Below are 22,606 nucleotides of genomic sequence, written 5' to 3'. Positions count from 1 at the left end.
GCGACATTCCGCTGCTGGTATGCAGTGGAATTCTGTTCAGTCTGCAGCACAATTCCCTTTACAGAATGCTATTGCTATAACTTACCAGGCAAAACTCAGCCCTCTCTCTCACCCGAATTTTCTCTTCCCTTTCCTTCTTCCAGCAGCTCCAGCCCTGCCCTTCTTCTGCAGCTCAGCGAACTTCGGCAAGCCTTTAGGCTAGAGTTAGGGATTTAGGGTTCAGGGGCTAGGTTTTTAGGTGTGTGGACGGTCTTAGAAGAGAAGGCCACGGCATGGTCGAACCAGCGGTGGGCTGCGACTTGACGGTGCAGCGAAGTGACGGGGGCGTCACCGGAGTTGCGAGCGGTAGGAGGGCAGTGGGCAGGGTCGACAGCGAGGGTGAGGACGATGAAGGCAGGGGTGAAAATGATGACGGCGATGGCGGGAGGTGGCAGCAAGAGGCGGTAGCGAGGAGGCTACCGCGAGCGGGGTAGTGTCTCGCCGAAGGGCCAGGCTAGCGAGGTGATCCAGTAAGACCCTACCCTGCTGTGGCAAGGCGGTGACATGTGCGTGCCGCGGCCCGGGGGGGTGGGAGAGGCGGTCCGTGAAAAAGCTCTGCGTTGGGAGGAAGAAGAAATGCAGAGGTACGTTGGATCCCAATCGAATGACAAAAAAAAATTTGAGTGAGGAGGCTCCGTGATTTGCTCAGGTGACACCTAGACCGTCCCTTACATAAGCATTCAGCTAGCGTGGAATCTGATCCTGGCACCTTTATTTTGTTGGCTGGTACGAATAATTGGTTTGGATGACTGGTCCAAATTAACCCAGATGCATTGATTGGTAGTTGTAGGGCACATTTGGATCGAAACCAGTGCTCGCCTTGCCAAATATTAGCTCATCCAGGTTCCGTTAGCCGTTGTTTGAAGTGGCACCAAGTTTTGGCTCGTCCAGTCCTCGTAGTACATTTTCTCGCCTTGGGCGAACTGTGGGTGTGGAAAACGTCCGCCAAGTATTTGGCACGCCAACGACTTGGCAGGGCAGAATCCAAACGTGCCGCTTCAAGCTCTGTTCTTGTTGTGGTCAAGCAGCTTCAAACTCTCGCGGCAAGAGATGGCTTGCTACTAGCAGTGGCGGCGCGCAAGGCTGGAACAATGTCATTCTGGAACTTGATAATATTTCCTTGGTTAATCTGCTGTTGTCGGATGCAGGAGAGAGGTCAACAATTGCAGGTATTTGGCATGAGATCCAAGAGCCAGGCAGGATTTTCTCTTTGTTCAATGTCAATTTTGTTGTTAGGGTGGAGGCAAACTCGGCAGCTCACTGTTGCGCAAGGATGCCGTCCATGAATAATCCTGTGTGTTCCTGGATTGGTTACTCTTCGGACTGGCTTAGGGAGATAACCACAGAGATTGTAATCCTATCATTGATGAGTAAAGCTCTTGTGATCCGCCCTTGAAAAAAAGCAGCTTCTCTGTCTGATCTCTTAGGAACAAGAGAATAACAATGTCAAATTAGCTGGTGATTGGGGTGTGTGTGACATTCTTGTCTACACGATGACATGGGCTGTTAGTTTGGTACTCCCTATAAATATTTTGACGTTTTGGTCAAGATTCAGTTGAACTTTTAAAACTTTGACCATCAATAGTTCTCAAAATATTTAGTTTGGAAACATAAAAATCATACATGTACATTTGTCTTGAAGAATACTTCCATAATATTATAACTATATTTTAATAAAAAAATAGTGATCAAAGTTGCACATCGAATATCGTAAAAAGTCAAAACATCATGTATTTTTAACCAAATGGAGTACTTGGTCGTGGTGTGTGGGCTACCACTTTTGGGCTCCTGACGGTATTGGGTATGGCCCGCACGTCTCGGGCTAGGCCTCATGCATCTAGAATGTATCAAGTGTAGATCGAATTGTAGGTCAAAATTATATGTGGTAATTGATTATTTTGTCACTGAATTCTCGATTTGCTGATTTGCTTAAGAATAAGTTGGGTTTCACTACATTGCATTGTCAGATGGCATGGAGTGATATTTTCAAAATCCTAATTTTATTTTATTTTTCACTAGACATTGTTGCAGTCTTCTAGATCTTTGTCGCCACCATGGTATCAATGGTGAATCATCGGAGATCATAGTTTTTTGGGTGGTTCAACATGCTTAGAGAGCTCCTCGATGTAAAGTGGGGATATGAGTCATCATCTTTGTACTCCTTCATCGGTGGTGACGTGACGACCACCCAGCAAGGGCAAGGGAAGAGATAGGTGGAGCAAAATGAGTTGGAGATAGATAAAGTGTTTTCTACGAGTAGCTTTGAATAGCATGCTATCAACATGTGCCTTTTATTGGATTGGAGTTTTTTGGTTCAGGTTTTAGAAAAATCTTGGGTTTTCATGGCACATGTAACAAACACTAGAATTTTTTTTTGTACTTGTAAGAAAAACCATAGATTTTGTGGCATCTTTATTTCATAAAATCCCTAGCTTAACTAAATTACATAAAATAATGTGGCTTCCAAACTCATGATGATGTGGTGACGTGACTGATGAAGGCACATGGAATACTTTGTAAATCTACACCGTCATCTAAGCTGCCAACACCCACCTCGGTGCCACCAATGTGGTCGACATCTCTATCGCTATGCACATATGTTTAGAAGCATAACAATGTTGGTGCAAAAGGCATGTTTGCCTAGCACATAGTTTTCTTTCTTTCATTTTCAGGGGTCACATGATTGTGTACTAAGTATGTGTACTTAGCTCAACAACATGTATGTGTACTGAGCTCAAATTATACTTTAATTTTAACCCTGCCATCCCCGTAAGAGAATCCACCTCCTTCTTAGTTTCCTCTGCCTCCTCACTGGACGTTATATCGTGGTGCACCACCACAACAACGACAATGTGTCATCGACATCGTCTTTCGCCTCCACGTTGTCCTCGAATTTGCTATCTGGCTTTCAACCACATTCAAGACCACTTCTTCCTCAGCAATGTGCCAGTGCCTTTGCCTCTGCTTCCTCTTTAGCAAGCTCCACCTCTGCGTCAGCTTCCATCGCCTATGCCTCTATCGCCACATATGCTACCGTGGCTCCTGCACCATGGCATGGCGGCCGTGGAGGCGGGGTCAAGCGGAGCTTATGGAGACCCCACCGACACAGAAGAGGGAAGGGAGTGTGCTAGTTCTTGCTCCATCGGTTGTGGTGCGATGACATGCAACGAGGGCATCAACATGCGTAGTAATAAGCGAGTTGTGAGTGTTAGTCTCTAATTAAGTTGTGATTGTCCCCAGAGTCACCAATCAATCGACACTATATCACTATACATATATGATGCAATATGTTTAGAAGAATAACAATGATGGTGTGAAAGGCTGAGCTTGCCTACTAATATCAGATTAAACCTTGATTTAATCTGCCATCTCCGCTAGAGAATTCAATTCTGTCTTAGTTTTCTCTACCTCCGCCACTTAGATGTGTTATTGGATCGTCGACAACAACAGAAGGGTCGCCCGAAGCTTCCGGAGGCCTCCGAACGCGTAAGGGGTGCAGGAATCATTAGCTTCATGCTACTTCACCGGCTGTGGCGTGATGACCTCTAGGGAGGGTAGTAACATGGCATAATAAGTAGAGTTGTGCAGTCCCTAAATAATAAGGTGTGACTTAGGTGTCCCACAAATCAGTTATAGGACATGAGTAATGATCCAAACTCCAAAGTATTATTGAAATTTTAAGTATTTCCTTGATTAATCTCTACTATAGCTATATGATCCTCTCACTAATTTCCAGGATGTCCTACCTGGCAGTGCACATACATCTGTCGACCCTAAGGAGAATGTATGGCACCGATGCTAAGGTTTGCTATTGGTATTAACTCTATTTTAATATAAAAATTAATTATTTTTAAGTCACCCTGGCACATGTAAAGAAGTGTTAAGGGATAAAGTAAAAGATGCTACGGGCATGTACAATACAAGATGCTTAAGAACAAATGTATAAGGAAAGAGAATATTGCAACGTCATCAAGCACTTATAGAAAAATATTTCTCTCCAATACAATTAGGTACTTAAAAAGGTTCAACTGCTTTGTTACAAGGGCGGAGCTTCCTTATGGCCAAAGGTGGCCATAGCCCCCCTGCTCTCTGGCTATTCTGTTCAGGTGCGGTGCTTGTCAGCTGGCCGTGCAACTAACATATGTATGCTTGGCCCCCTTGCAACCTTCTTGCTTAGCTTGGCCCCCCTCTGCAATATTTGTCAAGCTCCGCCACTGCGTTGTTAGCGCACTTTAAGTACCTAAAACAAACTTAAGCACAATTTTCTCCCTATCAGTAACGACTCCACGTGATATGACATAAATAAACCATTTTTATACAAGCATCTCCTCTAATCACCTCATTATATATGCTCTTAGAGCATCTACAATAGGGTGCTTATGAAAAAAACCAATTTTTTTTCTCAAATGCACCGGCACAAGTGCTTAAACGGAGGGAAAAAAAACTTACTTAAGCACTATTAATTATACTAGTGCTAACAAAATAATTAACTATATTTAAACACATATAATATTTGTTTACATTAAAAATTATAATTTTTATATAAGTTCTTAATATTTTTTTAAACACCTAGCCATAAATACCTTTCATGTCTAAGAGAGACATGCTTAGATAACTATTTTTAGGTCCAGTTTGTTTTCTACTTTTGTTTCTGCTTCTGCTACTGACAGAAGTCAGAATAAATGGGGTTCTGGAGAAGTGAATTTTGAAGAAACTAGAAATCTGTTTCTGAGGAAAATGAACTAAAGCTGAGAAGCTCGCTGAGATGTGTTTTTTAAAGCTACGTGCTGAGAAGTCAAAAATTTATTATAGAAGTCAACGTCATATTTTCAAAAACAACTTTTCAGACAAAGAAGCTCAAACAAATCGACACTTAGGCCGTGTTTGTTTGAGCTTCTGCTTTTGAGCTTTTCTGAAAAGCTGTGCTTTTGATTTGTCTGAAAAGCTGCTTTTGAAAATAGTTTGTTGGCTTCTATAATAAATTTTTGGCTTCTCAGCACATAGCTTCTCAGAGAAGCACATCTCAGCGAGCTTCTCAGCTTTAGTTCATTTTTCTCAGAAACAGACTTCTAGCTTCTCCAGAAATCACTTCTCCAAAAACTTATTTATTCTGATTTTTAGCTTCTGACTTCTGCAAGTAGCAGAAGCAATTTCAGAAGTAGCAAACAAACACAGCTTTAGTACCGGGTAACGGAGGTACCTACGCAAAATGGCAACGTGCGGACCCACCTGTCAGTGGTCCGGTGGCACGCCGCCGAATCATAAGGTGACGTGCGGGTTGCTGCTAGGCTCGGGCAGTTTCGACTTCTTCGGAGAGGTGAGGTGGGAGGGGAGGGGAGGAGGCGTAGGCACGAGGAAAGTGGAGAGAGAGCGTAGGCACGAGGAAAGTGGAGAGAGAGGCTTCCGATCTTGATTACCCCCGGTTGCCGAATCGCGAATCCAATTCAATTCCACTCAACGCCTCAGATCGGATTCCAACCCCCAATTATAGCAACTCGCTTTCCCCAAATCGATCGGCTTCGAGTGTTTTTCTTTTTTGGGCGATTTTTCGGGGTCCCGATCGGATCGGGTTGAGTTGATCGGGGAGCGATGCGAATCGAGGAGCTTCCGGGCGATTCGGGTGGAGGAGGAGGTAGGGGAGACGGCAGGGAGGAGGAGCTGCCGCAGCTGCGTTGTCGCGAGGATGGCGGCGCCGCGGTGGTTGAGGGTGACGTTGGGGTTGTGATGCGGGTGGCCGGCGATGCGAAGCGCGCAGCGGTGGGCGTCGGCGCGCGTATGCTGTTCTACCCGACGCTTTGTTACAACGTCGTGAGGAACCGGCTCGAGGCGCACTTCCACTGGTGGGATCAGGTCGACGAGGTGGGGAAAAATTTGTTTCCCTTTTCTGGTCGATTTTGTTGTGGGTGATTGGTTGCGATGGTTGGTCGGCTTGTCCGATCTAGTTGTTGATTGATGTGGGATTTTGAGTTTATTTTTTGCTGTCTATGTGGTTTTTTCTATAATGTGCCTTCTGGTGATGGCGTGGGAATTTTTCTGCTGGGTCTGGGTTTTGTTTTGAGTTTGATGCTTTGGTTCTGGGAACACATGGTCATGTAATTTTGTCTAGATTTGCTGATTCTGGGGCGCTTCAAATTTGTTTAGAATTTGAGGTTGTTCTGTACTAATTGCTTGCGATTTTTTGTTTTGTTTTTTTGAATCAGCATGTTCTGCTGGGCGCTGTTCCATTCCCCAGCGATGTTCTACGGCTGAAGGAGCTCGGAGTTTGCGGTGTGGTTACACTGAACGAGTCATACGAGAGGCTTGTTCCCAAATCGCTATACGAGGTGACTGATCAAATGCAGCCTTTGTTTGTGAATTTCTTATTGCCTGCATGACGGTGGCATTTTGGTTGTTGGGTGGTCTGCACTCTGATGGCACGTAGTGTAGTTGTAAACCAAACTTTATAGTAGTTCAGCTGTCTAATCCATAATTCGTGCGTTGGCCAGATTGAATGAGATGTGCTTGTTCGAATGATTTGAGAAGGCGGGAGGGCACATTAGAAGGATAGGCGGTATCTAGGGCAACTGTGCAGTAAACACATAACGACCCTTTAACTCCAGTGCTGTTTGGATCTTAATTTCGAGCAAATGCTTGAATCATTCATGAGTGAATGTCTTTTGCCTGATGGAATAATGAATTGTGGTTTATTAGGTAGATTGGCCTTGAGGTAATTAAGTTGGGTTGAAGAGCCACCACTAGTTGTGGGGAACTAGACACGGTGAACCTAGTGCAGCGATTATGGCAACAGAAGAGCTAGTGCAGCAACGTTGCAAAATTGGTATTAAGGAGCTGCTGTGCTATGCTCCTTTTTACCATTCTGAATAGTGACTTCTTTTGACATGCGTCAATGCACATTTGATGCATGCTTTAGATGTGGTAGGAGGTGTATTTACGCATCTATTAAGAACTCTCAGAATAAGGATTATGGATTGGTTTGGGTTGCGCTATATATATATAGATATATGTTCGTAGTGCTCTATGCAGTCATTACCTTTGCTATTGTATGAAGCAACATCTAAGTAAAATGGTATCCGATTTTAGGCTCATGGAATCGACAACCTGGTGCTACCAACAAGAGATTACCTTTATGCGCCTTCCTTTGTGAACCTTTGCCAAGCTGCTGACTTCATCCACAGTAAGAATCTACTCAAGATACATCTCCTGAAGGTTACAGAATATGAGGTCACAGTTTATTACTGGATTGCTGAACTGAGCTCAACATTAGGGATATGAAAACTCACACTTGTTTGCTAAGTTGCTCGTATCCTATGCTGTACATGCTAACGAAAGGCGGGTGGTGTAGGAGACAAACAAAATTTCTGAGGTAGCAATAGACACTAATTAATATGGGCATGTGACCATCTTCTGTTTTTTCCCTTCGTAATATAACAGAACAGAGGGAGTGTATGTTTCATGAATTGCAATATTTTTAACAGCTATTGTAGCGTTGCATCAATTTACTTATGGTAGATGCATGCTAATGATGATTCTTATTGTAGTTTGGTTGACAATAAATATGATGCTACTTGGTACACTTAGTTTGTTCTTTGCATCAATTAATTCTCTATGTTTTAGTGGCCTCTCCCCACTCCTCTGTATCCTATAATTTGCCTCTTGAAGATATAGTGGTAAACAGAACTGCGTTTCTATTAATGGAAAATGACATCAATACAAGTTCATCGTGTCCATAATAATACTCTCCTTTTCTTTACTGGTACGGGTAGGACACCTGGACCGAACTAGCAAAGGCCGGAGGGGAGAGTAAGCACCAAGATGGTTGTGGAGGTGATAGCGTAGTCTCTCGTGCTCGCCCTTGTGTGCTCGGTGGAGCTCTTCTCCAGCCAATGACGCAATGAAGCTCTGAACATGCCTGTTAACCGAAGTAGAATCTTATTGCTTGCTTCTTGATTACATCCGTAATTCTTTTATAGCCTAGGAACTAGGGCCTAACAGACTCCCCAACATATCCGACTAACATACTCCCTAACACATCCGAATCCTAACCATACATGACTCCAAATCCTAATCAAACACAACTCCTAATCTTAACTGAATTGAACACAACTCCTTACCAGATTTTAACCTCCTAATTATAACCCTTAAGGACTGTCCTGTTGCTGTTTCATGCGTTGATAAGTTCTTCCATAGAAGGCGTCCGCAACGTTTCCTCCGGCCTCGAAAGATAGCTCGTCCTCGAGCTGGAACCCATGAAACTGCTGTTGGAAAACGGAATGAGGAACCCAAGTCTTATCGGATGCCATCAAATCTTTCCAACGGATCAACACCTCCCAAGTACCACGGTTCATACGAGAGCGTAGAATAGCAGCAGGAGTCGGAACAATCTTTCCATGGTAATATCCGGTAAAGGAGGAAGACTGGTCGGTGGTGTACCATGAAAATTTCTTCAAGAAGACCACAAAACACATCATGAAAGCACACACGAGCTGGAAACCGGAGATGGTACGCCATCGAGCCAATACGCTCAATGACCTGATAAGGTCCATAGAACCTAGGCGCTAACTTAGCAGAGCAGGAAATTCCCAAGGACTTCACAGGACGATGCTACAAGTGAAGCCATACCCAATCATCTGATAGGAACTCCACATCACGGTGTTGGCCATCATAGCGGTGCTTCATACCAGACTGGGCCTGCTCGAGATAGTTGGCCACATCTGCCAGGAACTCATCCCTCTCCTAGAGCTATTGGTCGATGGCAGCGACGTGTGTGGCGCCTACCTAGTAGCAGCGCAGTGGCGGAGGGTCACACCAATAAACGACAGGAACTCATACCCAATCATCTGATAGGAGGAGTTGTAGCAGAACTCAACCAACGGACCCACTGCCTGGGACGATCGTCGGTCAAACAGCGAAGATACATGGCGATCACGCGATTCGTCACCTCGGTTTGACCGTCCGTCTGCGGGTGGAAGGCCGATTATGTGAAGCTTGACACTGGTGAGATGGAAGAGCTCACCCCATAAAGTACTAGTAAAGATTGGGTCCCGATCGCTGACAATCGAAGAGGGTAGTCCATGGAGGCGAACAATGTTGTCATAGAATGTGTGGGCCACCGAATTGGTAGAGTATGGATGGTCGTGGGCGATGAAGTGTGCTTATTTGGAGAAACGATCCACCACGGTAAGAATCATCGACTTGCCACCTACCTTGGGTAGAGCTTCGATGAAGTCAATTGAAATATCAGCACAAACCTAAGAGGGGATGGACAGAGGTTGGAGAAGCCCGATCGGTGTAGATGTTCAGTCTTGTTCTGCTGGCACACTGCGTAGTAGCGCACAAAATTATGAACCAATTTACGCATACGTGGTGCAAAGAAGTGAGCCTGGAGGCGATGTAACGTCTTCTGAGTACCCTCATGGCCCATCGTATGAGCGTCCAACAATAGATTGTGCCAAACCGGGGAATCGGTTGGAATGAATACTTTGCCGCGAAAAAGAAGAAGGCCATCAGCTACTGTCCAGCTGGCCGAGCCCTCGCCTTGCTAAATTGCAGCGATATGGCTAACAAGTTCGGAATGTGACGCCACCTCCTGACGAAGCCGATCCAAGCAAGGAAAAAATGGCATGGAGATGGCCAGAAGAGAACCGTTGTCTTCATCGCGCTGAGAAAGTGCATTAGCAACATTGTTTTGTCGGCCCGACCAATATTCCACACGGAATGCGTAGCCGAAGAGTTTGCTCGCCCATTGGTGTTGAGGGATGGTTGTGCCGATCCAATAGGAACTTCAGCCTATAATGGTCGGTGCGGATGGTGAACGAGCGCCCCCCACAAATATGGCCTCCAGTGACGAACTGCCTTGACCAACCCAATCAGCTCACGTTCATAAACTGCAAGCTTGGCGTGTTGTGGTGCCACCGGTCGGCTAAAAAAGGCCAGGGGCCGATCTCCTTGGTGTAGGACAACGCCGAATCCCGAACCCGACGCATCGCAGTCGACTACGAACTGGGCGCTGAAATTCGGGAGTTGAAGAATCGGCTCGGCATTGATGGCGGTCTTTAGTGATTCGAAAGCTGATGAAGTTGCCAACCCCCATACAAAGGACTCCTTGAGCAGCTTGGTGAGGGGATCCGCGATGACATCATAATCTTTGATAAACTTTCGATAGTAACCTGTCAATCCGAGGAATCTCCGGAGGGTGCGTACTGTCTTTGGAACTGGCCAATCCTTGACCCCAACGATTTTAGCTGGATCCATCACCACCCCTTGGCCGGAGATAATGTGACCCAAGTAGGCTAAAGATTCTTCGCCGAATGCACACTTGGAACGCTTGAGAAACAACCTCTAGTGCAATAGGAGCTGGAGAACCGCACGGACATGACGCAGGTGGTCGGTTCACGTCGCGCTATAAATAAGTATGTCATTGAAGAAAACAAGCAGAAAACGGCGAAGGTAGGGCTTGAGAACAGCGTTCATAAGTGCTTAGAAGGTTGTCAGCACGTTGGTTAAGCCAAACGACATGACGAGGAACTCAAAGGGGTTGTGGTGTGTGCGGAACGCCGTCTTCTTGACGTCTGGAGGATGCATCAAGACCTGATGGAAACCGCCGCGAAGGTCAAGCTTGGAGAAGTAACGTGATCCCTTTAGTTCGTCATGTAGTTCGTCGACGACCGGTATCAGGAATTTGTCCTTCACAGTCTTGTCGTTGAGAGCTCGATAATGCACACAGAAGCGCCAGAATTCGTCATGTTTCTTGACCAGGAGTATCGATGCAGAGAACTCGGAGGTGCTATCTTGTATAATGCCTTGCTGTAACATGTCGTCGCATTGCCGCTCGATCTCGTCTTCCAGTAGTTGGGGGTAACGATAAGGGTGCACTACGACTGACGTTGTTCTTAGGATGAGGCGAATATGATGGGCGTGATGTCGATATGGTGGCACCCCGCGGGGCTCCTGGAAGACGATGTCCTACTCGAGCAGGAGAGCCGCCATAAGGTCAGGCACAATGAGGCGTAGGGACGCCGTGTCCGAGGATGTTGCGGTCAGACCTCGCCGTGTGATGTGCCTATCCTGCCACCAGGACATGGTGAAATTGTCAAAATTCCGTACAATTGGGCTGAGGCGACGCAGCCAATGGACATCGAGCACGACATCATAGCCCTGAACGCGGATGGAGTAAACGTTGATGTTGAAGGTCACATTGTGGATTGCAATGTGAAGCTTGTAGTGTCGGCCTGTGCAGGACACCCGATCTCCATTGGCCACCGTGATTGTGAGGGTTTGGAGTGGGGACATGCAAATCCCCAGGCGCTGCGCGACATCTGTGACGACAAAATTATGAGTCGAGCCAGAGTCAATCAGCGCAACGAGAGATTCTCTGTTAATTGTAACTAGTAGATGCATTGTCTTGTTCATGCAGATGCCTGTGAGAGGAAGCATGGGAATCTGAATCTCTTTAGCATCTTCCTCTGGCGACCGCTCGTCATCGTTAGTGACTGACCTCCATCCAATACAAACCCCTGGCAGAACATCGATGGGTGGGGGTGAATTTATCTGGGCAATTGAAGCAGAGCCCTTTTGCATAGCGTTTGTTCATCTCTTCCGGCGAAAGGCGTCGGAAGCGAGACTTGGAGGTGTCGCCTATAGGAGGTGCTGGTAACCCCTTGGCAGCTGGGACGGGTGCCAGGAAAACATAAGGCTTGACCGAGAAGGGAGCCGGAGTAGACGGCATGACGTGCGGCGGTGCTATCAGCTTAGTCGCAGGTCTGTGTGCGGTCACAGTGGCCTCTGGTTGATCCTCCAAGCGTTGTTCATATGCCCGAACCAAGCTCATGGCCGTTTGAAGCGATGCGGGTTTTTGCATCTCGATGTCAGTGTGTAAACGCTTGAGCAGCTCGATCGTGAACAACTGCACCTCCTGGGATGCTGACAATGGATTGGCGCACACGAAAAGATCTAGGAATTAGCGTTGATGCTCCTCTACTATCCCCGTCTGCTGGAGCTACACCAGCTCCCCCAACGGGTTGCTTCGGATCGGTGGCCCGAAGCGCATGTTGACGAAGTCGGATAAACGCGATCACGTAAGGATGCCTTGCGATCGCTCGAAGTGATAATGCCACTGATGTGTGACTTCCGTCATGTGATAGGTAGCGAGCCAAACCTGTTCTTTGGCGAGGGTTCCCTGGCCTTGGAAAAACTGCTCGCATCGTTTAAGCCAAGGAAGAGGATCTTCTCCATCATACGTGGGAAAATTAAGCTTGTAGTAGCGAGGAGCCGCACGTCGCTCACAATCTTGGTCCGCCGCCGTCGGAATGCCTAGGTGCGCAATCCCATGGGAGGACGGTCGTTGGAGCTTCAGCACGAGGACCCAACCCGCTGTCCTCTTGAAACTTCTTTGTGCATGCGATCTGCACATCGTGGCTATCCATCCGCTTGTTGATGGTACTGATTTGCTCCAAGATGAGATCAAGCTTGGAGTTGACGTCTTGCGCGGAATTCTCAGAATCATCGTCGTCGGCTATGAAGAGGGAGGCGAGTGTCTCTGATACCAAATTGGTACGGGCAGGATGCGTGGACCGATCTAGCAAAGGCCAGAGGGGAGAATAAGCACCAGGATGGTTGCAAAAGGGATAACATAGTCTCTCGTGCTCGCCCTCGTGCGTCCGGCGTAGCTCTTCTCCAGCTAGCGACGCAACGAAGCTCTGAACACGCCTGTTAACTGAAGTAGAATCTTATTGCTTGCTTCTTGATTACATCCGTAACTCTTTTATAGCCTAGGAACTATGGTCTAACAGATTCCCCAATATATCCGACTAACAGATTCCGTAACACATCTGAATCCTAACCATACATGACTCTAAATCCTAATCAAACACAACTCCTAATCTTAACTGAGTTAAACACAACTCAACAGATTTTAACCTCCTAATTATAACCCTTAAGGACTGTCATGTTGCCGTTTCCTGTGTTGATAAGTTCTTCCATAGAAGGCGTCAATAAAATTTACCTTCCAATATTACCGATTTGGTGCATGGCTTTAATTTTGGTGTTTCTAAAAATTTTGATGCTTGAAGGGAATGCTTTATGTGGGAAATTGACTTATGTTCACTGCAAAGCTGGACGTGGACGTAGCACTACAGTTGTTCTTTGCTACTTGGTATGTCAAAGTCAAACGGTATTTGTTCATACTAAAAATTGTCATTTACTTGTTGTCATAATCTGACCGATGTTGTGACTGTTATTTTAGGTGCAATATAAAAATATGAGTCCTTCCGAAGCTTATGAGCATGTCCGTTTGCATCGGCCTAGGGTATTATTAGCTTCTGCACAGTGGCAAGTAAGTTATTGCAATTTTTTCTCATGCTTGCAGACACAATTATGCCATTGTTGTCTTTTCTGAATATTGTAAACATAGAAGAGATGGCTGTTAACTATTCAAAAATAAAAAAAGGACCTATCAGGTATCAGTTGAGCTCATTTTTTGTTATGAGTTTTTTCTCTTGATATTGCATGCTAATTTAGGTCATGTTTCAGTTGTTTCTTGGAATCTAGCAGGCAAAGAGCTCCATTATGTTTTGCTACTATATTCATGTTCAAAAGTTGATTGGTTGTTCAGCTGTCCTTTGTGTTTGTTTGGTGCAACATACTCAAGATTGCTTTAAGATGTTTGGTGTTTTTTTTCTTTGTAGATGAGGTTCTCCTCAAGGTTTTACTTCACTATCTATGTTCAATAGTCACTAGAACTTTCAGCCACCTTTTTTTTCTCTCGTGAGACAAGAGTTGATAAAAGTATTTGAGATCACTGTGGTCTTGGCAATTTTCTTGTGGAATTACAAAAATAGTTATATCCGTCTTTGTTTAGCAGCTTAGATGATTGATCTATCATTTTTTTGCCTTTTTTGTTTGCTCAATACATGATCCCAAAACATGTGATCTGGGTATTTTCAATGGTTTATGAGGCCTTATTATTGGACAACCTGAAATATACTCTTCTGAAATATTGATTATATGTACATGGACCTTGGAAGTTAGATTAGTACTCTTGGCCATGGGGGCTCTTTTCTTTTTAGGACCTTGAACTGCTATGCTTCCAGTCTTGTTTGAATACGACCAATTGAAACAAATAGTTACTAGTGGATGAGGTTGAAAGGGCATTTAGTTTGAAGTGAATATCACAAAAGTACACTTCTTTTGGTTTAACTATCACAAAACTACATTTCCCCCCTCTTATTTCACAAAATCACACTTGTTTTGCATCACTTTATCACAAAACTACACTTCTTTTGGTTGTTACCTATCACAAAACTATATTTTTTTCCCTCCTATTTTATAAAACCATACTTATTTTGCATCATTTTATCATAAAACTACATTTCTGTTACTGTGAACAGATCTGACAAGATGGACTCACGTGTCATACTTACCAGCTTCACCCCTCACCGTTTGCTAACGTGGCCGACTACGCCATGTTACAATTGCTTGCTTAGCAGATCCTACGTGGCTTTTGGGCTCCTTCTCTTGGGAGATACTGATTTGGCACGAGATGAATTCTTGGGTGTGAAAAATTGACGCTAGTGGGGGTTAGCGTTGCCACTTAGCCGTCCAAATGGTATCATGTAAGTATGACACGGCACCAGTGCCATTTGGGCGGCTAAATGGTGTCACGCCAATCCCCACCAACGTTTATTTTTTGCGCCGAGGAATTCAACTCGCGCCAGATCTATAGATTCCAAGAGAATGAGCTTAAATGTCATGTAAGATCTGCTAACTTGGCAAGCAATTGTGACATGACATGGTCGGTCATATCAGTAAACGATGAGGGCTAAAGCCTGCAAGTATGATGCGTGAACCCATCTTGTCAAATCTGTTCACAGTAACAAGAGTGTAGTTTTGTAATAAAGTGATGCAAAGCAAGTGTGGTTTTGTGAAATAAGATGAGAAAAATATTAAACTAAAAGAAGTGTAGTTTTGTGATAAAACGATGCAAAGTGTGATTTTATGAAATAGGAGGGGGGAAATGTAGTTTTGTGATAGTTAAACCAAAAGAAGTGTAGTTTTGTGATATTTATTTTTAGTTTGTGATCTGCTGGTGATTTACCACAACACTCACCACTGCTAATTTTGATTTGTCTTATCTTATTTTGTAGGCTGTGCAAGAATTCTACCAGCTTAGAGTGAAGAAAACCGAGAGGTTGAATTGCCCAGTTAGTTGCCCGGGCAATACTGTCATGAAGCCACAACTGTTCCTTGCCACTCGCAATCTGTTTACCTTTGATGACAACACATTCGTTGTGGTTTCAGAGTCAGACCTGGAAGAGTATAATGCGGATGCATTGGCAGTTAGTGTGGGTAATGGGTTGTGGGAGATAAGCTTAGTGTATCGGGTTCAGTTTGCCAGCAAGGCAGCTCTTGCAGGGTTCTCGTATTTATGGTTTCGTTGTCGCGCTAGCAATAAGGAGGTACCTGAGAATGTTGGCAGAGAGAGTTGCTCTCGTGAGGCAGAGCAGCATGCAACCGGTCATCCCTCGTTACTGCAAAGTGTGGTGGTTAATCCATGATCTTTTGAGTTCTGTTCTGTATTTTGGTTAATATTTGTAAATATTAAAGAGGAGAATATGCAATATGTAACTCGTGTCCGCTGCAACCAAAAAGTGCAGCTGTATATATATCATGTAATAAGTTGACATTTATGTGCACATAGGTAAATGAAAGGCGTTCCAACTTGCTGACTAATTGTGCAACTTCTGCACATTGCTCTTATCAATGTCGGCCTCCGAAGTCTTTGAAGATGGGCAATCTTTGGTGAACTTCACTATCATTGTTATTTGATTTCGAGTTCGTAGCAGGACATGCTTTGTGCCTGTGGTCAATTTCAACATACGCATGCTTTATGTGGCTTTACGGTTGGTTATACATCTTTGAGTTAGTACTTGTCGATTTTTCATAAATCATGAAATACTGAGTATATATAGAAGGCGTTGATCATATGTTCGATAGGATCTTGGGATTCTCTTGACGAACCAGTTGACTGACATATTAGTATTCAAAAAAATAAAACTTTGTAAATTTTAACTAATAATTAGTTAAACTATATGTATGTTTTAATGTACAAAAGTTATATCAATAGATTTGTATTTCATAGATTTTTAATATGATATTGATTTTGTAGAAAATGATAATATATTGTAAAACAAATTAATAGTTAAAGTATAATTTTAAAGACTTTTCTAAATTCTAATATGTTTTATATTTTTAGGACGGAGGGAGTATATATTTGAAGAGAATGAATTACCAATATATTTCATTGTTTCTTTAGTCGATCTCTATCTTGGGTCGCTTGCCAAATGCATGAACCGTTCAATTTGACAGACGAAGAATCAGGCACCCGCCCTTAGACACAGGGGGACATTTCTCAACCCCGACGATGCAAATGGAAAGCAAATAAATTATAGGTGTTGGAAATAGACTTACTGCTCTAGATTGAAGATGCCGGTGTGCTTGGACCAGAGGTGGGACTTGGGCCGTGCCGGCCTGGCCCGACATGGCACGTGTCGTGGCTCGGGCCACGTTGCACGGTCAGCACATCGTGATGTGTCGTGCTGGCACACCTCATCTCCCGCGAGGCCCAAGCACGGCGGGTTGCCGTCATGCTATGCCGACCTGGCACTGTTTGTTGCTGTTCTACATGTGCTCAGCTGGACGGAGCAGCGACGATCTGCGAGTTGGTTATGCAAATCAGAGGCAGTTGACACGGTGGCCGCAAATTGGAGCGGCATGGCTGTGACGGAGTAGAGTAAGGACGTCGAGTATAGGCGGCAACACTGATGGGATGGCTGTCCGCTTTCATGTCTGTTGTTTCCTTCTCATCGTATTCTTCTGAATCTCATCCCGGTTCACTAATCTATTTGATTATCCTCGTTAGATTTGTGCGGTCCCCTTCCTCTCAAGATTGAGTCATCACAGGTGCAAGGTGGATCTCGGCGTAGTGGTGGTGGAGGAATTGCTAACGGAATAAACTACAGAGAGGTGCTAGCAATTGATGGCCTCTGCGATAACAATAAGACAAGCAGAGCCTCTGTCTAAGAGTCGATCTTGAGGACGAACATATCATGTGTGATGTATTGATGTCTTCGTGAGCTGGGCTTGTTACACTTATATTTCCAAAATCAATGTTCTTGTGCTGTTATTACTGCTTGAACTTGGTGGGCTGTTGTCACACCCGATTTCAAAAGAACAAACAGATACATTCCACATATATGATATGATCAAGTTTTATACATACGGTGACTTCATAAGTGATAACATAACAATGTCATTACATAACGATAAGATTCAATACAAAAGGACCCATAGGTCTTAAAGAAAATACTAAGATAACTTTCAGTGGTAGCGGATTTTCCATCCATCCACATGCGTTGTCCGGGGGAGCATCATCCTAGAACCTGGTCTTCATGTCGAAAACTTCCTCCTGGGATGTCCTCGAAGTTTTTATTTTCTGAGCAGCATCAAGAGGTTGGGAGAAGGTAAGCGTGAGTACATGGAGTACTCAGCAAGTGTGGAAAAACACAACATAAAGGCTTAAGGCAAGAAAGGCTTAACTCAAGTTTAATGCATCTATGTCATCATAATCTAGGACTCAAAATAACTTAACAATTATATTTACTATGTGTGATGACACCAACATTAAAAAATAACTCATCGGATTCCATCCGACTACTAGACTCACCAGATATCCCATATCCGGCTACCAACTCAGTGAGGTACCACCACCCGAATGCCCAAAACTAACCATCTACGATCTCCACTATTCATGAAGAAGTCCAAGCTCGCTCTTGACCGTGAGCACGACTGATCGATCAGTTTTATACTCTACAGAGTCTACACTATGAGTGTTGACTGGGATTATGTGACATGTGGCGGCTTCCTAGTGACTCATGAAGGGGTATCCAGGCTTCTAATCATGGCCGTCCATCTACGATCGCTCGGCCGAGAGCGGTTGGGGAAAACGGGTGGCTGATGACAGTGGGAAACGGCAGTGCCGCCTTGGACATGGTCGGAACATCGCCGGTGACGCACGATAAGAAGCTATGGCCTACCAAACGCGATGGGAAGTGGCGCAAAATAGAGACAGGGCGATAGGGAGTCTCACCGAGGCTGCACGACAGCCGAAAATGGCTCGGAGATGGCTGGTGACGGTGAGATGGCGGCGATGATGATCAGCGCTTGATGGGAAGGCAATACGGTGACGAGGAGGCAAAACCAAGGACCGAGGAGGCTCCTTGGGAGTCATGCAGTGTCGAAGGGCAGGTTAGTGGGCGTCGGGACGCTACGGGGCAAGCTAGCAACGAAGAGGAGTGGCAGTGCTTACCGGAGCTCGGTGGAGATGGCCGTGTAGTGGCGGAACGGTGTTGAGGAGCGACGGAGAAGACTTCCCGTGCTCCTACGGTGTCGACAACATCCTCAGACGCAACGGGGAGGGCCTGGGCATGGCGGTCAGCGACGGCGGAGCTCTGAGCAGCAACATGGTGGCTCTGCGCAACGGGGTTGAGTGGGGATGGTGGAGCCGGGAGCACGGCATTTATAAGCTTGAGGGAGCGCGGGACGGTTGCGGGATCGTGGGCGCGAGCGCAGAGTTGGAGTCGTGGGTAGCACGGGAGGACCGGAGGGAAGGGGATGACAGGCGGGTCTGGGCTATCAGAGAGAGAGAGAGAGAGAGAGAGAGAGAGAGTTGGGGAGTGGGCCGGGCTTCGCCAGGGGTATGGGTCGGGCCGTAGCAAAAGAACAACGTCACAACTGTCCAATTTACATGTCAGGCCAGCCCAGGAACGACCCGTTCCTCGTGCTACACCACCCGATGGGCCACACATCCAGGCCTGGTCCGACGTGAGATTTTGTCGCGAGCTAGCACGACCTAATAGTTCTTCGTACCGTGCTAAAATATCGTGCCATGGACCGCTCAGAATAAGCCTGAGCCAAGTCACAGCTCTTACCTTAAAGAGCAACAACTTATCTAGCATTGCTCCATTAGCAATGGAGTTTTTTTTATATATTTTCTAACATTAATATTTAAATAAATAGATTCATGATGGAGAGAATTGTAAGAATAGACGCATACTGTCGGTGACACAGGAATCAGGGGTCCCCAAGTCCCGAGGTCAGAACAGCAAAGTACCACGTGGCGCCCTCCCGCGGGTGTTATCTCCCCGAGGTACGAGAAGACCAAGTCCCGGGAGAGAGTGCTCGGGGCTATGAACAGCGGTCCCCGAGTACCCGAGTTCCCCGATGACCCGAGAAGACCAAGTGCCGGGAAGAGAGTTCTCGGGGCTGCAAACAGTAGCCCAAAGCACTCAAGTCCCGCGACGACAAGAAAAGCCAAGTACTAGGAAGAGGGTGCTCGGGGCTGTGAACAGTGGCCCCCGAGTACCCGAGTCACTCGAGGACCCAAGGGAAGTCAGTTCCGAGAGAGAGTGTCTGGGACCATGAACAGTGGCCCCCGAGCACTCGGTTCTCCGAGGACCTGAACAGCCAGTTCCAGGAGAAAGTGCTCGGGGCCGTGAACAGTGGCCCCCCGAGAACTCGGTTCCTCGAGGACCAAGAAAGGGCATATCCGGGATAGAGTGCTCGGGACGGCGAACAGTGGCCCCCGAGCACTCGGTTCCCCGAGGGCCTGAGAAATCCTTCGCTAGTGGCCCCCACAGAGGTCGAGCGATGAGGTGTCAGCTGGGGAGAGGCCCGATGCTGCATTTAAGAGGGCGCGTGGCCTGTCACTTCCAACTGTTCCCCCTCACGCTTGCTGTCAGTTCCTGCCACGACCTGGCAGGGAGGCGTGGGGACATTTAATGCACAGGTCCTATCGCGCGACATCCGGCATGCCTCGGGATAACATCGCGAAGCCTAAGGCGCCCCGCCTGCCGCCCTGCTGTGTCAAGCTTGCTCTGATCGGGCGGGCACGCCGGGCTGCTCGGTGGCTGCCCGGTGGGCCCTCCCCGCGGCGCCCATTGAAGAACGGTATGATGACGAACAAGACCGGACCGGGGCGCATTTTCAACCCTCCCCGTCACCTCGCGCAGCAGCCCATGATGGTTGCTTTTCATTTATAGCGTCTTGGAACTCGCGCCACCCTCTCTGGGCACGTCACCGCTCCGGCGGGTTTATAAGCTGGGCAGGCTCCCCGGAGAAAGAGATCGAACCCTGGACAACCGGTGACAAGCATCGAAGCATAGATCAGCCCAAGAACAAGGAGCACGTAGCTCTAGACTAGACAAATATTCTTGTAACTCAGCAGATACTTAGAGAGACATTCTCAAAGCATTTATAGCATACACACAGGAGTAGAGTGTTACGTTCAGTGCGACCCGAACCTGTCTAAAAATTCCCTAAGCATTTACTACTTCCTGCATCCGATCATTCCATTCCACCTTCATCTCATTTACGCCTATTTATTTCACCGCAAAGCGGATTCAGAATCATCCCCCGGTCGAATCTCAAAGGGTCCCTCCGGATCCCCGCTTGAGGAGTTCACCCTCCGACACCTACCATCCTCTTATGAGGTGGTTAGGCCCTTACTGTTCTCTAAGAGGGCGGTAAGAAGTCTACCGTGGTAGTGCGGGGGCTAACACAGCCCTCTGAACAGTATTTCGTCAAAATCACTGTTCACAATAATATTTTTACTCCCATGTTATTGATACAAAACTGTGGTCCTCTATTGCTCTAAAAATTCTAAATTTTTTTGTAAGTGTTTCATAATTCATGTGCAACCTATTTTAATTGGATTCACCTAAAAAACATGTGTATAATTTAAACTAAAATTCTTTAAAAAAAACTACTTTATAACTTTAACAATTGTTAGGGCCTCAAATAAGTTTCCAAAAATCTGGAAAAATTTTGTAATATTAATATTATGTGATGGAATAATTTCAAAAATTATTTCCAACCCTAGGCTATATGGTAAAAAAGTGAGTTTCTTTGTAATACTCTATTTATATGTATTTTTATCATTTCATGTGAATAGAGCATTACAAAAGAACTCATTTTTTGACCATATAGCTTAGGGATGAAAATAATTTTATAAATTAGCTCATCACATAAGATGAATATTAGTGAATTGTCCCAGATTTTTGAAAATTTATTTGAATCCCTAATAATTGTTAAAAGTTATAAAAGTAGTCTTTTTTAAGAATTTTATTTTAAATTATACATATTGTTTTTAGGTAAATCCAATTAAAATGGGTTGCACATGAATTATGAAACACGTACAAAACATTTTAGGATTTTTGGAGCAACAAAAAACCACATTTTTTATAAAGAAGATGAAAGGAAAAAATATTACTGTGATTTTGATGAAACACAATTCACATGAGGTAACCGGCCAATCAGAGGCCTGTTAGCCCGACACTGCCACGATGGTCTGCTTACTGTCCCTTATAATTCTTTCTATCAGGGATATATTTATTTAAATACTAATGTTAGAAAATATAAAAATAAAAAACTCTAGGAACCCTATAGCTTAATGGATCGCCCCTTGGTCCTGTTGACCAGATGACCTTAGTGGGTCCAGTGGGCTGTGAGCTATTGACTAGACTGCCTAAAACGATGGGCCCGTAAAACCGCTGAGTTTGACTCGTCGGATGAAGTCCATCTTACGAACACGGGCCCACTAAGGGTCAACGATCAACTCAACTCGTCCATGCACAAGACAACTCCTCACGTAATAAATACATATATTTTAGAAATTAAAATTTTATCTAACAATAGTTTTAAAATATTTAATTTAAAAACTTTAAAATCATATATGTATATTTGTCTTTAAAAAACTTTCATAATACCACAAATTCACTTGAATTTTATAAACACATTTAATAAAAAAAATGATTAAAAATATACATTGAAAACCATATCTTTTATAAAGGAATATATATTTATGACCGTACCTGTTCTTTTTCTTTTGATATTCAACTAGTATATTTCGGTAAAAATAAAAAAATAGACAACATACGCCATCGTATTTACTAAAAGAGACAATATATCAATGTATTTATAAATTTATCACTCGTATTCGGTACTCAAATTCCAAAAAACCTTAGAACGGTGGATCCAGGCTGTATTCGACACCTAAGATGTCGAATATGGACAACAATGACGTATTCGGCACTTAAGATGTCGAATATGGACAACAGTGACGTATTCGGTACCTTAGACGCCGAATACGACCCGACCTGTTGCGCGGTCACATCCTGTCTCTTCTTTCGGCACGCAGTATATTCGGCATATAAGAGGTGCCGAATACGATACTATACACCGTATTCAGTATCTAAGGTGGCAAATACAGGAAGTTTGTGATACTTGTGGTGCAAAATACGATGAACAATCCTATATTTGGTATCTCAGTTACCGAATACAGTGAGACTGATCCTTTTTCAGTGTTTGAAATATCGAATTTAAGTTTTTGAATTTTAAGATGTCAAATATATATGTTAAATTTACTTAATACACCGATCAATTATCTATTTCCGTAGGTTTTCTATTTTTCATTTTGCCGTACATTTCCAACTTTACATTTCCACCGCCCCACAAG

General features: G+C 44.9%; 1 protein-coding gene across 1 annotated transcript; it reads left to right on the top strand.

The window, feature by feature from the left end:
• Window positions 1–5,415: 5,415 nt before the first annotated feature.
• On the top strand, window positions 5,416–15,765 carry LOC133907920 (phosphatidylglycerophosphate phosphatase PTPMT2-like). Its single transcript, XM_062350042.1, has 6 exons — window positions 5,416–5,898; window positions 6,240–6,362; window positions 7,120–7,213; window positions 13,107–13,189; window positions 13,280–13,369; window positions 15,180–15,765. The coding sequence occupies exons 1-6, from the start codon at window positions 5,629–5,631 to the stop codon at window positions 15,588–15,590; spliced, it is 1,071 nt and encodes a 356-aa protein (XP_062206026.1). The 5' UTR covers window positions 5,416–5,628; the 3' UTR covers window positions 15,591–15,765.
• The last annotated feature ends 6,841 nt before the right edge of the window (window positions 15,766–22,606 follow it).

This window comes from Phragmites australis, chromosome 24, assembly GCF_958298935.1.
Source record: "Phragmites australis chromosome 24, lpPhrAust1.1, whole genome shotgun sequence".
NCBI classification, from domain to species: domain Eukaryota; kingdom Viridiplantae; phylum Streptophyta; class Magnoliopsida; order Poales; family Poaceae; genus Phragmites; species Phragmites australis.
Note: the sequence above shows the minus strand (reverse complement) of the source record. Positions and strands in the feature narration are given on the sequence as shown.

Coding starts and splice junctions, on each gene's coding strand:
- LOC133907920 (XM_062350042.1), top strand. CDS start 5,629: ATGCGAATCGAGGAGCTTCCGGGCGATTCGGGTGGAGGAGGAGGTAGG. Junction 5,899..6,239: donor GGTGGGATCAGGTCGACGAG/GTGGGGAAAAAT, acceptor TTTTTGAATCAG/CATGTTCTGCTGGGCGCTGT. Junction 13,190..13,279: donor CAGTTGTTCTTTGCTACTTG/GTATGTCAAAGT, acceptor CTGTTATTTTAG/GTGCAATATAAAAATATGAG.